We start from the raw sequence: 13,322 nt of genomic DNA, 5'->3' as shown, positions 1-13,322 counted from the left end.
CACAGGGAGCATGCCTCTCGAAGGATAGCGTCGGGCTCGACGACCGCCTTGAGGTGAGATGAGCACAAACAGTAGACAGCCGTCACGGCGTCCTATCGCACTCACGGAAAGTTTGGCAGAGAGCACTCACTGTGCAACATCTTGTTCTGTCCGTATCATAAAGCATACCGAGTTGCATGTACGACACGTCGCCGTTTCCAACAAGAGACCTAAAGACAGGATGGCGGGCGCAGCACCACGCCACAACACACGCAAATTGCAGATCACAAATCCCGCTTCAAATCTCACTCTCGCCATCAAATGGCCCCCGATAAACCATCAACATCCCCTGAAGCAGCCCCTCCCCGTTCCCGAGGGCCTTCTTGATCGCCCCATCCCGCATTTTGCACGCCTCCGCGCCGCTCACGACGCGGCTCTCTCCCTGCTGCCGCGCGCCCTGCACGAGCATGCTCGTCCGCGCAATGCGCAGGCTCTCATATTCCGTGAAGATCGTCGAGAGCAGCGCGGTGGCGGGCGGCGCGGCGGAGGGGTTGTGCTTTGTGAGGAGGCGAACGAGGTGGTAGATGTCTTCGAATGCTTGATTTGCGCCCTGGCCGAGGTGCTGACAGGAGAGGTTAGCGGATGTGGTTAAAAACCTTCAGAAGAGGCTCACTGGGCTGGTGGGGTGCGCGGCGTCGCCAAGAAGTACGACCCGGCCTTGGTGCCACGACTTGAGCTCCGGCCGATCGTACAATCCGTACTTAAAGCCCGAAAGCGTCAGTCCCGTCTAGAGAAAATTTGACACTATTCGGCCCACCTTGATGATCCTGTCTGCGGACCTCACCAGCTCGCCCGCGCCGAACGGCCACTGGGAGAACGTGCTCTGCTTGAACTCACGTTGCTTCTCCTCGTCCATGGCACGCCAAGTCTCCCTCGCCTCGGGTTCGCGCAACGTGATGCTGTATAATCGGGCAGTCAGCTAACCCATCTGTCTGTCAACAGAGTACGGTACTCACGCCCAGGAGGTCTCTGTGTTGGAGATCGGGTACGAGACCATGTGCGCCCCGTCGCTGTATATATTCGTCATACTAGCCCGTCCTTTATGGCTTTCCGGCGTGGGCGACACCCCGCCTGTCTATGAGATCTGTCAGTATATGCGTCGTGGTGACCTACATTTTTCACCCACCTGACACAGCCCGGTATAGTTCACCTTCTCCTCGCCGAAGAGACATATCCTCGTATTACTATGCAACCCATCGCATCCCACAACAAAGCTCGCCGTGTCCGTCGCGCCGTTGGCAAAAGTCACTTGGACCTCGTCCTCGCCCTGTCTCAGCGCCACGAGCTGGTGCCCCCATACGATCTTGACGCCTTGACGCTCGGCGGCTTCGACGATCGTGCGATTGAATACGGGGCGGCGAACGCCGAGCATGCCAAACCCGCCCGTGAGATCCGGCAGGTGGGAGGGCGCGTCCAAGTCTGCGAGGGGGACCTCTGAGGGCGAGGAAGAGGGATAATAGGAGATTTGGACAAGGTGCGAAAGCTGCTTTCCGATGATACTCTCCAGGAAACCGGGGATGAGAGATAGTACCTTCAGGCCGTTTGGCTGTAAACTACAGAGTGCCGGATAAGTAAGAGGGTCGACAGAGCAATCGGATGGAAAGAACTGACCAGAGACTGAGCCCAACATCCTCGATCTTGTCGACGCGTTCATAAACGACGGGATCATAGCCCTTCGTCTTGAGGAACATGGCGAGGACAGGCCCAGCAATGCCTGCGCCAGCGATGATCACCTTGGTGGGCAGTTTGGACTCCATATCTCGAGACCGTGCGTTTGTTCGCAATCTTCAGAGTGCTTGCAAGAGTCCACGTTGGCCGTGCTCGCTCTTAAATGTGATTGGTATACTGCGCGCTTCCGCCACAGTCACTACGAACCCCTCGCTGCCGTGTAGGCATCAACGGCACCGAATATGACTATCCCAACCCTGCCTGGTACCTCTGGTGCTGTGATCAAGCGACCGAGAACGTTCCGGCATCTCGGCATGGCGATGTACCCATCGCTGTGTACAAGGAGGCGGTGTGCTAGGTGTGACAGCTGGGTGATCGCACGGCAACTTGAACGCCGTGACGTCGCACTAAGCATGTTAAGAACGCAGGAGCCTTTGAGCTCGTGTCGGACTAGTGAGTGCTTGAGCAGTCTTGGGTAAGTCGATGAGCAGAGTGCTGCGCTCGGTAGCGGTCGACGGATTAGCCACATGCAGGGCCACAATTAGAATTGATCCGAGGCATCGGCCTTTTCCCGAGTCATCCCGAGACGCGATATTGATGACAATCCACGTGACCGCGTCTAAACGTGTGGCGCGTCGATGTCCCAGGCTTTGCCTCTTTAGTGCATATTCGTTGCGATGCACGGCTCGCCCATCAAGGTGGTTGGCCCTGCGAGCCCGAAAACTCTTGTCGCCGGCTCTGCATGACACTGGATAACACGAGCGATGAATATTAATATCGACGACCTCCCAACGACAACATCTTCGATTGCAACAAGACAGCAGCGACACCCGACACGTGTACCTCCTACACGGATATCACAAGAATTCCTAAGCGAATATACACTAGCGCATTACCGTATTATACCAGCGTGTCCGAGCGGTCGTGAGAACTTGAATATAGCATGTGCGGTAGTGATGTGGAGCATAACGTGTGGTATGTATACAGTAGTATGGACATGACATGACGTGACATGGCGGACTGCCAGAGTCACGAGTGGAGGTCGGGATGTGCTGTGCTTGGCCCGTCAGGATATCAGGCTGGTCGTTTCGAGGGCGTTCATGAGGATGACGTCGTGTACTGCAGGGCGATCGTCAGGCGTGCCATGTGCTGCGGGAGGAAAAATAGAAGAGGGGCGCACTGCTGTTGAGGACGATGGACATCATGTTCGTATCCTGCAGTCGCGTGTCAGATCTTTGCAGTGGAGACGTGTCAGACAAAGGGGGAGGGGACTCACTGTTGCACAGGTGATATGTACGTGCACATCGCGCTTTTTCGGTGTGTTGTCTTTGTGTATCGCAAGGAGGACCTTCTTGATGTCTAGCCACCCAACACTGTCAGAGCATTCTGGATGCATCGAGCGCCGGCCCGGACGTACAGGTGGTGACGCTGTCAAAATCGTTCGGCTGGTCCTTGTACTGCTCTATGTGATCGCGGAAGAGGACACCTGCCGACCGCTCAGCCATCGGGCTGGGATGGGGGGTCCCATGTGCTCTTACCGGAGTCAAGCTTTTTCCGCAGGATGTCGGACTTGTTCAGGAAGAGGACGAACGTCGCGTTCTGGAGGAGCTTGCTGGAGGATATGACCTTCCACAGCTTCATGGTATCTATCTGCGAGATCACTTAGCTTGAACTCGGCCGATTGCAAGAAGGGGAGCCCACCAATCGGTTGACGGCCCTGTCTTCCGATAGGACCTGGTCGAAGCCAGAAAGCGGGCAGAGGAACATGACCGCGTTGACTAACAGAGGACGCTTCGTGAGGGACAGCACCGTTTGCGACTGTCGTGAGACCTACCGTCTTCGAAGTACGATGCCCAAGTGGCTGTCCCAAACGATGCGTGAGCCAACAGGACACTTGCTGATAATGGGACCCGTTACCTCGCTGCCCTCTGGCGCCGCCGACGTCGTAAAAGACCCACTCACGCCCCTTCTCCATAGAGGCAGTTACTTTGGGGCATAAGCCGATGTAAATGGAAGAGGGATCGACTCACGAGTTTCCATGACTAGTCGATGCTCTTCCACTCCCACTGTTCTCAACCGTGCCCTGAGGATATCCTCTATGCTCTCACTGAGTAAGAGAACTTCAAAAATGCACGAAGCACACTGACCTGGTGTCGGCTCGTACGTCATCGACGCTATCCGCTCGGCTTGGTCGAAGAAGCTGCGGTGCACATTAATCAAAACAGTCTCCTTACCAGATAGACGACATCATTTACGGACAATCCGGGCTCGTTCAATAACACAACGCCTTGTTCATGCAGGATGCGCCGCACCACGGCGTCCTCGCACATGGACACAATGTCGTCCCGGCATGCCTCCAAAATCCTCCTAGCATCGTCCAAGTCGGACAGAAAACGACTCGATGGACTCGAGCGCTCGGTCCGCATGAGGGTCTGCCACCCACAGTTGGAGCGGATGGCCACCTCAGAGAGCCGGCCGCTGTCCAACACCAAATCAGCGTCATCGGTCTCGTCGGGGTTCACGCCGAGCAGCCTGTTGAGGATCACCTCGACCTGGCGGAGCGGCGCGAGGCGCACCTTGAGCCACCGGAGGTCGTCCTTGGGCTTGCTGAATCGCGGTGGAGGGGAGGGCGAGGCGGGGTTGCTGTTCGCTTTGGAGAGGAGGCTGAGGATGACGTTGATGGAGCGGACGAGGTTGAGCTGGATGACTGCGCGCCACCCCTCTGCCTCTGCGTGGAATGCTTTGGGCGCGAACTGGAGCTGGAAATTCTTGAGGAGGGTGGATTTGCCAGACTCTGCTTGGCCTGTGATAAGAGTCGAGCAGCTTTAGCTAACGAAGAGTTTCGCTCTCGTGGTACATACCTAGAAGCAGGATCTTGGTCTGGTGGCGCTTCTTGCGCATCTCCTGTCTGTCGTGTTCGATGGCGCGATCAATCTCATCGCTATAACCGACTATTCAGTCGACTTTCTGATTATGCTTCAGAACGCGTACCTAATTCTTTTCGCAACATTTTCCTCTTCTAAGCGCACAGCTTTCTCAAGTTCGGTCTCATCTAGGGGAGGATACGGAGGCCAGTCGTTCACCATGCCAGTGACTCGGAGCGTGTTCGACGGAACGACTGGTCTGCCCGAGAGGCGGGGCAGGGAGGGGGGAGGAGGGCGGTGGCGATAATGGAGGGTGCTGCGCGGGGGATATTTAGCGTAGTTTCAGGCTCGCCACGTTTGATAGCGCAGGGGTCTGGTCGCCAGCACGGTGGCAACCCATCGCGACCGTTTTCCGACAAAGACTCGATCGCGCGTCGGCTAATCCACCTCGACTGCCTATTCGGGCGCCAGACCCAGATCGTGAGCGCGCGTGATCCCTTCCACCAGAACTTCCGCCCTCGCCCCCCCGCCACCTCCCACATCAATATCATGTCCACTCCCATCACGGTGGCAATATCCTCCAATTTGGTCCCCGTGCGGCGCAAGTTGTTGCGAACGGCGAGCGTGCGCTGCTCTGGTCGCCGAGTGTCCGTCGTTGTGTACGTACTTCTTACAAGAACAGATTTGATCGTTTCATATAGACAGCCGGAGCACACGCCAGCCAATCATGTGCCCCTAGTCCGAGCATCCCCGTCACGGGCCCTTTTTTTACGCACGTACCGAGAGCGACTGCAACCATGCGTTGCAGTGGCAAGGCCGCTCCGAGTCGGATCTACATTAGATTTATTGCATACTAAATTCCCCGTCGGACGACCCTTTTTTCGGCGAGTGGCATGGTGAGATTGAGATATCGATGAACATTCATTGTCGGTGTCTCGAATGACCTAGCGCGCCGGAGCGCGTAATGATAGCCTAAGCTCGACAAGGACACCAGAGATACAATTGCCTACCGCATAGGTTTCCAGACCGCTAACGATGCAGCCTTGTTCAAAAAAAACGCGCTCTTCGTTGCTCTATTGTTCGTATTCTTGGCATGTATGTCATTATCCGACTCGGCGGCGACGGAATGCCATGCCGAAGAGTCTCTGCCGGGAATACGTACCTGTGACGTCGCCGAGTAAAAATCGTATGGGCAAATAATTGCGAAGTGCCCGTCAGACCGCAATCTGCACAGCATTGATGTGATATTTAGGAATGAAAAAGACGACGCGCCCGGGGGTCCGTAATTTTATGAATTCAGACACTTGCCCTTCTCGAAGAGGAGGTGGGTCGATATACATATTGTTGTTCGAGGAGATATAAGGTAGGGAATACTTTCCAGTGAGTGTCTTGGTATGCATGCATGTATGCACCCATTCATCTCTAAACAAAATTGGAGGCTCAGGTCGACGTGCACATACACTATCGGCAAGCAGTTCATACAAATGTTGTAGCTAGTATAGTCGATTGGAACATTACTGATAACGAAAGTGGGGAAGGACAACGACAGTCTTCACGGATCAAGACCTCCCGTTCTCAAACAATTGAGGTCAGTCCAGGACACCAGCGTGCCTAGCTATCAAACGAATACAGATCGCACTATCCACTCTATTTTAAGACGGCACTGCACATGCCATGGTAGGCCAGCGACGCCAGCAATGACCTTGTCGAAACATCGGTTCATGTCATAAGCTGACCTCTCCAAACCTACGGCTGTCAATTGGATAGACAACATGACCCGCTAAAAGAGAGATAACGTGGACATATACATTCTCAGATAGCGTGCTGGAAATCGCAGTCGAAGCCATATATGATATGGCACAGGATACCCTCCGGTCAACAGCTCGGACGTGTTCGTGGACTGGACCGCACGGGCCGTCGCTGACACCGCTATTCACACAGGACGCACCGCACCGCACCGAGGCACCGCATCCAGGCATCTCAGCTGCGATAGGCGGAAGAAAGGCAGCCTTATCGCCTCGGCCTCGAGCACATGGTAACACTCGCTTCGCGTGGCCTGATGAGTAGAGCAGTGAGCGTAGCAGGCAAAGACGCACCGCTTATCGCCTCCGCTCCGAGCATATGGTAACACTCGCTTCGCGAGGTCTGATGAGTAGGACAGTGTGCATAGCAGGCGAAGACGCACCGAGGGACGGGTAGGTTGTCTCGCTCCTATCGCTGAAGGGTATGCCGGCATGTCAGCTGCCATGTATCAGTGTGGGGCGGAAGGAGCGGTGCCCAGGCGTTCAGGACAATTCTCACTGGGTCGCCACCGGCATTCTGGTGGTCTGGAGTGCGTATCCATCTTTAAGTTCAGGCAGGGCCTACGAATGGATGTGCCTCCAAATCAGCTGGCCGACTGTTGATCCGATGCAACACACGCAAGTAAAACGCCAATAATTGAATGGAGCCTGCTGGTCGATCCTTACCGCTTTGGGAACCAGAAAGGACTGTCTGCGTTCAGTATCCTCACCGAGGACTACTATGAGACATGTTTCTAAAGAAACACAATCGAATCAGATCGCCAATCGATGAACGTGCGTAGACATCTTACGTACTGGCAGAACTCCCGGCGACCGGGCAGTCGATTCACAGGTTGCCACGTAACCCGCCCAGTGTGCCTTAACCCGTTCAAGAATGACCGTGGGCTTCCAAATAACTGGTGCACTATGTTGTATCTTAGCTATTGCATGCAGTCGTGTTTTAATTCTGGCTTCGCGGCAAACAGTTCTAGCAGAATCAAACCCTATAACAATAGACGGCGTACGGTGTCCTTGCATCTCGAGACTGACGCTGTTCGTTGATTCTGAAAGTCGCCTAGTCCGATCGCGGAGCGTGAGTTCGCACAGGTCTCATGCACCACCAACTACAGTAAGTACTTTGAGATAAGGACAGCCTACCTCATCTCCGCCGACCAGCACAGCCGCTATAGCTGGAAGATAAAGAGGCAAAGGGACATCCGGAAGCGAACCGTCGCGCGAGACCACGAAGCCTGATGCTGGGAAAACCGTGCTCCCGACAATTCAACGGCCTCCTACGCTTCTCACTATCGTCGACAACGTGACCGCTCCTGCATCTCACCTGGTCGCCTTCTCGGCGTTCTACAGCGCTTGCTGGCGTCAATCCCAAGGCAGTAAATAGCACGCTAAGCCGGCGCTGCTGCGATTATTCCACATCGCAAGTTAGAAACAGGCTAGTTGAGGAACGTGCTGTGATAGCGGTAAGACGGCACTGCGCGTCCCACGCGAAGCCGATTGCGTAGTATATAGTAGCCGACGCACACCGGGGAACTTGCAAGGCATATACCCTTGAGGCCGTGCGGTGGGAAGCCGCGGCATGGCGACGTTGTGACAATGTTCATCAAGTCTGTGCTGCACAGAGATAAGGAGTGAAGATGATAGATAGATCTGGAGTGTGGAGGACGGCTGATGAGTTAAGATGACAACATACCGCAAATGCAAATGTTGAAGGCGTCACCATGCGCGCATGTATCTCGGGTTGGTCCATGTGACGCGTTCCCGGTTTTACGGGTCCGAGGAGCGTGTTGGAACAGCGTGCTGGAGTTGAGGATGAGGACTTGCGAAACCAGCGTGGTTGTTACAGCTATGCATAGATGCCTTGCATGTGTTCAAGCACTCGAATCGCGCTGTAAAATCCGATAAAGAAATCTACGCGGTACAGGTACGTGCTGCAAAAATCCGAAGCATGAGCGGTCACGAAGCCATAGAATTACATATGGAAAGCTGCCGGTGTCCTGCATCAGTTACCATGCATTCCACAGCACACGGACCACGTACCTAATAATCAAATGCAAGTCCAGATATCCAGATACCATCCCGTCTACGGCTACCACACGGATCAACGAGCCTGCTTGGCGCGGGTGATCCTGTCATAGGACTCCCGGATAGGATTGCGGTACGCAAGTACCGTCATATGGGCGTTGAGATATGGAGGCGGCAAAAGCGGATGTATAGCTTCAAGATCGGAACTCGACGGGGTAGCAGAGAAATGCGAAGTAATCCGGATGGGGGGGCGTGTGGGGGACGGGGTTGAGCGGATGCCGAGGCTGGACAAGGCTGCAAAGGAAGAAGATGTCGACAACGTGGACATCGTGCGCTGGCGGTCATGGCTGCCCTTCGCGTGACTTGCGGTATGCTGAGCTGGCAGAGTAGCGCTCGATGCAACGGACGAGGTAGACGTTCTCCTCAGCTGCCTGCGTGCTTGAGAAGACGCGGGAGAAGACGCATCGGGCGATGCCGATATCGCACTGGTTGGTGAACCGCCGTGAAGGCTCGTCGGCGAAGGAGCGGTAGACATCTGAGCTTGCGCGGCGTCTGAGGACACCATTGTCAAGGGTGCCAGCGGCGCGGGCTTTGCCGGGAATGGACCGTAAGAGTGACCACGGATGAGCGGATGTGGCCGTAAAGGAGCGCCGTCGCCCCTGCTTGCCACAGAATGTGTCGATGGCGGTCTTGTCACAGCCTGGCGTTTAGGGGTCGGCGAGGTGGGCGAACGTCTGCTCGGAGAATGTGTCGCGGAACGGGACTTGGTTATCGGGGGAGCTGGAGGGTTAGAGGGTCGTTCTGGTTGAAGAGGGCGCTGATCATGACGTGCCGGCTCTTGTGGCTGGGACGCCGGCTGTGGCGGTGGGGAAGGCGGTGTGGGTGGTTGTGCATGATCTTTCACAGTTGGGGCAGACGAGGGCAGCTCTAAGGTCGGATTGCGAAGCACTGGTGGCTGTTCCGCCTTCGGAGTCTGGACATCTTCTTTGGGAAAATCGATGACTTGCAGCTCAGCAGGCGGTGTAGTAGGCTTGTTCGATTCGATGGGAGTGGACGCTCCCTCGGTATCGGAATCGCAGGCATTGTTGGGCGTAGCAGCTCCGCTCTCGCTCTCAATCCAATCGTCATCGTCGCCTTCGGACGGGCTCGAGATCGTAAATCCGACCTTGTGCTTGCTTTCCTGTGTCTGAACGGTGCTGAGCGGAGTCGGTACGCGTCGCAGTTGCACCGGCGCAATGTGTTCGCGCGATGCAATGTGATGGCCGCTTGCGGCCCTCCCGAACGCGGACTAGAAGCACGCGCGCACGTCAGACAAAGAATTCCATCAGCATCTCGTCGACATCTACATTCACATTAGCTCATACAAAAAAAACAAATACACACCTCGTGATGAACGTGCGCATTCTTCCTCGATTTATCAGGCAGCCTTGGTGGCGGTACTACATCCTTCTGTGTGAGCTGGAGATTAAGCCCGATCTTGGACCCGCCGCCGCCGCCCGAGCTGGTGCGCGAATGCGTGCGGGTGAGCCCACTCGCTGTGCGGTGGCCCCTGGTCGGCATTGTGGTCGGTGGACAGGATGGCTAGGGCGTGTAGTAATCGGAGAAGCGGCGTTGGCGGACGCGCCTATTGATGCTCCGCCCGAACATCGGCTAACCAGGCACCTCGCGTGGCTGACACGTGCGCAACAATTTCTCTGCTGTGGCCGCTGATTGGACGTAGCCTCCTCGTAACTTGCTGTCGCAGACATATACCCCTCATAACTGACCACCTCATTTTTGCGCGGATAACACAATGGAGAGAGTTCAGTTTGAGCAAGAGCAGGTATGGTCTCGAAATGACTGCTTATGCCGTGAAACTAAGGTTTCGTGATGTAGATGCTCGCTGAGCTCAAGGACCTCGTCCAGAAAGGTATCTTTACTCAAGTATGCATCTCAATGTGCTCAACCTTATCAGTGAAATGCTCATCACCTACGACAACAGAGAGAGGTAAAGCAGATCATGCAAAAACGCACCGCATTCGAGACCGCGCTCGTACGGCGCATTCCGCAAAAGAACGACTACCTCCGCTACGCCACGTACGAGATGGGGCTCGAGGCGCTGCGACGAAAGCGCGTCAAACGTCTCACACAGGGCGATGCCCGCCCGCCGCCGTCCGTGTCTGACTATGCGCTCGTGCGGCGGCAGTTCCACATCTTCGAGCGCGCGTTGAAGAAGTTCAAGGGTGACGTCGCGTTGTGGATCCAGTATATTCGAGTCGCGAAGAAGGAGGGGGCGAGGACGCTAGTAGGACGGATCAGTGCACGGTTCGTGATATTCATTCCTTTGCAATTGATGAGAATGTGTTGAGTTGACGATCGTTCACCACCACAGGGCACTGCAATTGCATCCAAACGTGCCCGCTTTGTACATTCTCGCAGCATCACACGAGCTTGAGCACCTCTCGCCATCCGCCGCGCGTGCGCTGCTTCAGCGCGGGATCCGTCTGAACACGGAGAGCGTCGAGTTGTGGCGGGAGTACGTGAAAATGGAGATGGGATTCCTGGAGAATATGAGGCGGCGCTGGAGCGTGTTGGGTATCGAAGTTGGTGAGGGCAAAGGGCAAGAGAAGGGCAAGGGAAAGGAGAAGGAGATAGATGCGGATGCAGATGAGCAAGGCAAGGGCGGAGAAGACGTAGAGAAGATGGAAGTTGACGCAGAGGAAGTGGGTAATGACGGGGATGCTGCGAAGAAGGCCATCCTAGAGGGTGCGATCGTGAAGTCGGTGATGTCGAGCGCTGCTAAAGGTCGGCCTTTTGCTCCACGCGTGAGTGTTCTTCACTCATCACTCAACCTTCATGCAGCCATTCCCAAGATTCATCTCTTCACTTCGCTGCACGAACTAATATCTGCCTACCCTTGTCTGCCTTCTCTACGTAATTCTCTCCTTGATTACCTATTCTCCCTGCTGCACTCGGTGCTGCCTTCTGATCCCACAGCGATCAAGCTCTACGCATCACGGTATCTCACCCCGGACCTAGAGGGCGAAGATCTCGTTGATGCACTCAGGAAGGCAAATGAGGAGCTCGCAATCGCCGTGAAAGAGGCTAACCAAGGCGAGAACACCGAAAAGCTGGGCGAAATATATGCGCAGTTCGTGCAAGAATGGTGTGAGAAGGACATTGACAATAGCCTGGTAAGTCATTCTGATAGAGGTTGACGAACTTGATCTAGCCACACACGTCGTTACAACGTGTATGCCGATACTGACGCGTTGAATCTGCTATCTAACACAGAAAGGGTACCTCGTCACATCTCTCCAGCTTCTCGCACAACGCAAAACTACGGCGCCTCCCCCAGCACTAGTTTCCGCGAACATCCGACTTCTCACATCATATCACGAGCTCCTCCAGGAATACCTCCCCCAATCGAGCAACACACCCGAAAAGATCCTTCGTCTCGCGCGTAAATGCACTACGAAAAACACGGGCCGAGCGCAGGTGTGGCTCGCTCGCCTGGACGCGGAGCGGGCGTTTGGGGCAAGTGGGGAAGAACTCGATCGTGCGTGGGACGATGCCCGCGGTGCCGTGCAGGGCAAGGGGATCGAGAGCGTCTGGCTGTGGGGGCTCGACCACGGCCACGTCCGCGCATCGGGCGAGGGTGCAGTGTCGTCCGATCTCGCGCCTCTCCCCTCCGAACCTGACCCTGAGCAGGTGCAGCTTCTAGAGGTACGTGGTATCCGTGCGGCGTTTACCTTTTAGCATGAATCTGACACCGAATGCACGATGCTATCATTCACTCGCGGACTCTTTCGGATTGTCTGACGTGCCTGTGTGAACTGTGACTCTGGTGTACGTAGCGCCTGCTGAAGGACAGCAGGCGTATCCAGGATGCAGAAGCATGGGGCAGGGTGCATGAGATGCTCTTGGCGAGGTACACGGCCGTCACACACGCAGAACTTTCTCGTAGACTGAAGAGTGCAGTGGCCGCCGAGCCGGAGTCAGAAGAAGCAGCCATGGTGACGGATACCCAGGAGCCTGGCGCAGGGATTCGAAAGAGAAAACGAACGCTCGAAGATGTCGGTAATGCAGATTCTGGCAACGGGCTCTCGGAAGCATACTCGACGGCGCGATCACATGGGCCGCTCAAAAAGGGTCAAGCGAAGATAGCCTTTACGGGTCAGGTTGAGGCCGTTGCAGCCGCGCGGGCGGAACGAGTGTGGCAGCTGGGGACGGCGCAGATGACCACTGCGCGTGTTTGGGAAGAAGTGTTCGCGCAAGAAGAAGATGCCGCTGAGGAGCTGGTGAAGTACGGGTGCGAGAGCGTACAACGGGTGCTAGAAAGTGTGTACGAATATTGGCGGCGGAAGGACGGGGTAACCGCGACGGTGCAGTGGGGGCGGTGGCTGCTGGCGCACGGACGGGCGAAGGAGGGCATGGAGGTGGTGGTGCGGGTGCGCAGCTGGCTAGGAGCAGAAGATGTGCGGGAGGTGGAACGGCGATGGAAGCGGGCGGTGGAAGGGCGGGAGACGCCCGAGGATGATCGCGGCATCGACGTGGACGCGTGATCGCGTCTGCCACGTTGACACAGCCCAATTTAGGTAAGCCGGCGGCTCTGGATGATGTTCCTGCGCGTGGCTCATGGGTTCTCCTGTCAGGCTTGCTCGCAACCGCACCGCTATCGCTCGCGACCGCGCGGATGACGATGCACATCGTATACGGCCGGTGCTGCGTCCAAGACATCCCTGTTTGCTAGTGGCTTGCGTGCGCGCCCGCCATGGTGTGCCTTTTCCTGGTGGTGATACGACTCTGTTTGGAGCAGATGGCCCAGATGCCCGCGCAGCGCAGCGTGTTCGGACCCGAATTCGGCATGTGGTGGAGTAGGTTACTCGGGTTGTCCCGAGGATACGGAGCCTCATCATTATCATCATGTGTGCTGCTGCGCCGAGATCAC

The 13,322-nt window shown here is 56.0% G+C and overlaps 5 protein-coding genes across 5 annotated transcripts; 2 read left to right on the top strand and 3 right to left on the bottom strand.

Moving 5' to 3' along the window:
- Window positions 1-114: 114 nt before the first annotated feature.
- LAESUDRAFT_676470 (FAD/NAD(P)-binding domain-containing protein) lies at window positions 115-2,193 on the bottom strand. The gene is made up of 6 exons (XM_040905628.1): window positions 1,651-2,193; window positions 1,166-1,592; window positions 996-1,114; window positions 797-938; window positions 653-739; window positions 115-601 (listed from the first exon to the last, which is right to left on the bottom strand). The coding sequence occupies exons 1-6, from the start codon at window positions 1,794-1,796 to the stop codon at window positions 278-280; spliced, it is 1,245 nt and encodes a 414-aa protein (XP_040766145.1). The 5' UTR covers window positions 1,797-2,193; the 3' UTR covers window positions 115-277.
- Window positions 2,194-2,458: 265 nt separating this feature from the next.
- LAESUDRAFT_676467 (G-alpha-domain-containing protein) lies at window positions 2,459-5,046 on the bottom strand. Its single transcript, XM_040905627.1, has 13 exons — window positions 4,699-5,046; window positions 4,569-4,648; window positions 3,967-4,510; window positions 3,855-3,907; window positions 3,738-3,803; window positions 3,625-3,693; window positions 3,542-3,568; window positions 3,409-3,485; window positions 3,246-3,357; window positions 3,125-3,193; window positions 2,984-3,066; window positions 2,888-2,921; window positions 2,459-2,826 (listed from the first exon to the last, which is right to left on the bottom strand). The coding sequence occupies exons 1-13, from the start codon at window positions 4,791-4,793 to the stop codon at window positions 2,774-2,776; spliced, it is 1,362 nt and encodes a 453-aa protein (XP_040766144.1). The 5' UTR covers window positions 4,794-5,046; the 3' UTR covers window positions 2,459-2,773.
- Window positions 5,047-6,038: 992 nt separating this feature from the next.
- LAESUDRAFT_723918 (uncharacterized protein) lies at window positions 6,039-6,691 on the top strand (the record flags this gene model as incomplete). Its single annotated transcript, XM_040908506.1, has 1 exon — window positions 6,039-6,691. A coding segment is annotated over exon 1 (209 nt), but the record flags the coding sequence as incomplete, so codon positions are not given.
- A 1,401-nt stretch (window positions 6,692-8,092) lies between these two features.
- LAESUDRAFT_742502 (uncharacterized protein) lies at window positions 8,093-9,992 on the bottom strand. Its single transcript, XM_040911197.1, has 3 exons — window positions 9,776-9,992; window positions 8,408-9,680; window positions 8,093-8,353 (listed from the first exon to the last, which is right to left on the bottom strand). Exons 1-2 carry the CDS (start codon window positions 9,950-9,952, stop codon window positions 8,469-8,471), a joined length of 1,389 nt encoding a protein of 462 aa, XP_040766142.1. The 5' UTR covers window positions 9,953-9,992; the 3' UTR covers window positions 8,093-8,353; window positions 8,408-8,468.
- Window positions 9,993-10,184: 192 nt separating this feature from the next.
- Window positions 10,185-12,936, top strand: LAESUDRAFT_757637 (uncharacterized protein; the record flags this gene model as incomplete). The annotated part of the gene is made up of 7 exons (XM_040912335.1): window positions 10,185-10,214; window positions 10,268-10,315; window positions 10,374-10,696; window positions 10,764-11,176; window positions 11,234-11,565; window positions 11,666-12,097; window positions 12,229-12,936. The coding sequence occupies 7 exons, from the start codon at window positions 10,185-10,187 to the stop codon at window positions 12,934-12,936; spliced, it is 2,286 nt and encodes a 761-aa protein (XP_040766141.1).
- Between the last annotated feature and the right edge of the window lie 386 nt (window positions 12,937-13,322).

Source organism: Laetiporus sulphureus (genome assembly GCF_001632365.1).
Source record: "Laetiporus sulphureus 93-53 unplaced genomic scaffold LAESUscaffold_11, whole genome shotgun sequence".
Taxonomy (NCBI): domain Eukaryota; kingdom Fungi; phylum Basidiomycota; class Agaricomycetes; order Polyporales; family Laetiporaceae; genus Laetiporus; species Laetiporus sulphureus.
This window is presented reverse-complemented; position numbering and strand designations above follow the sequence as displayed.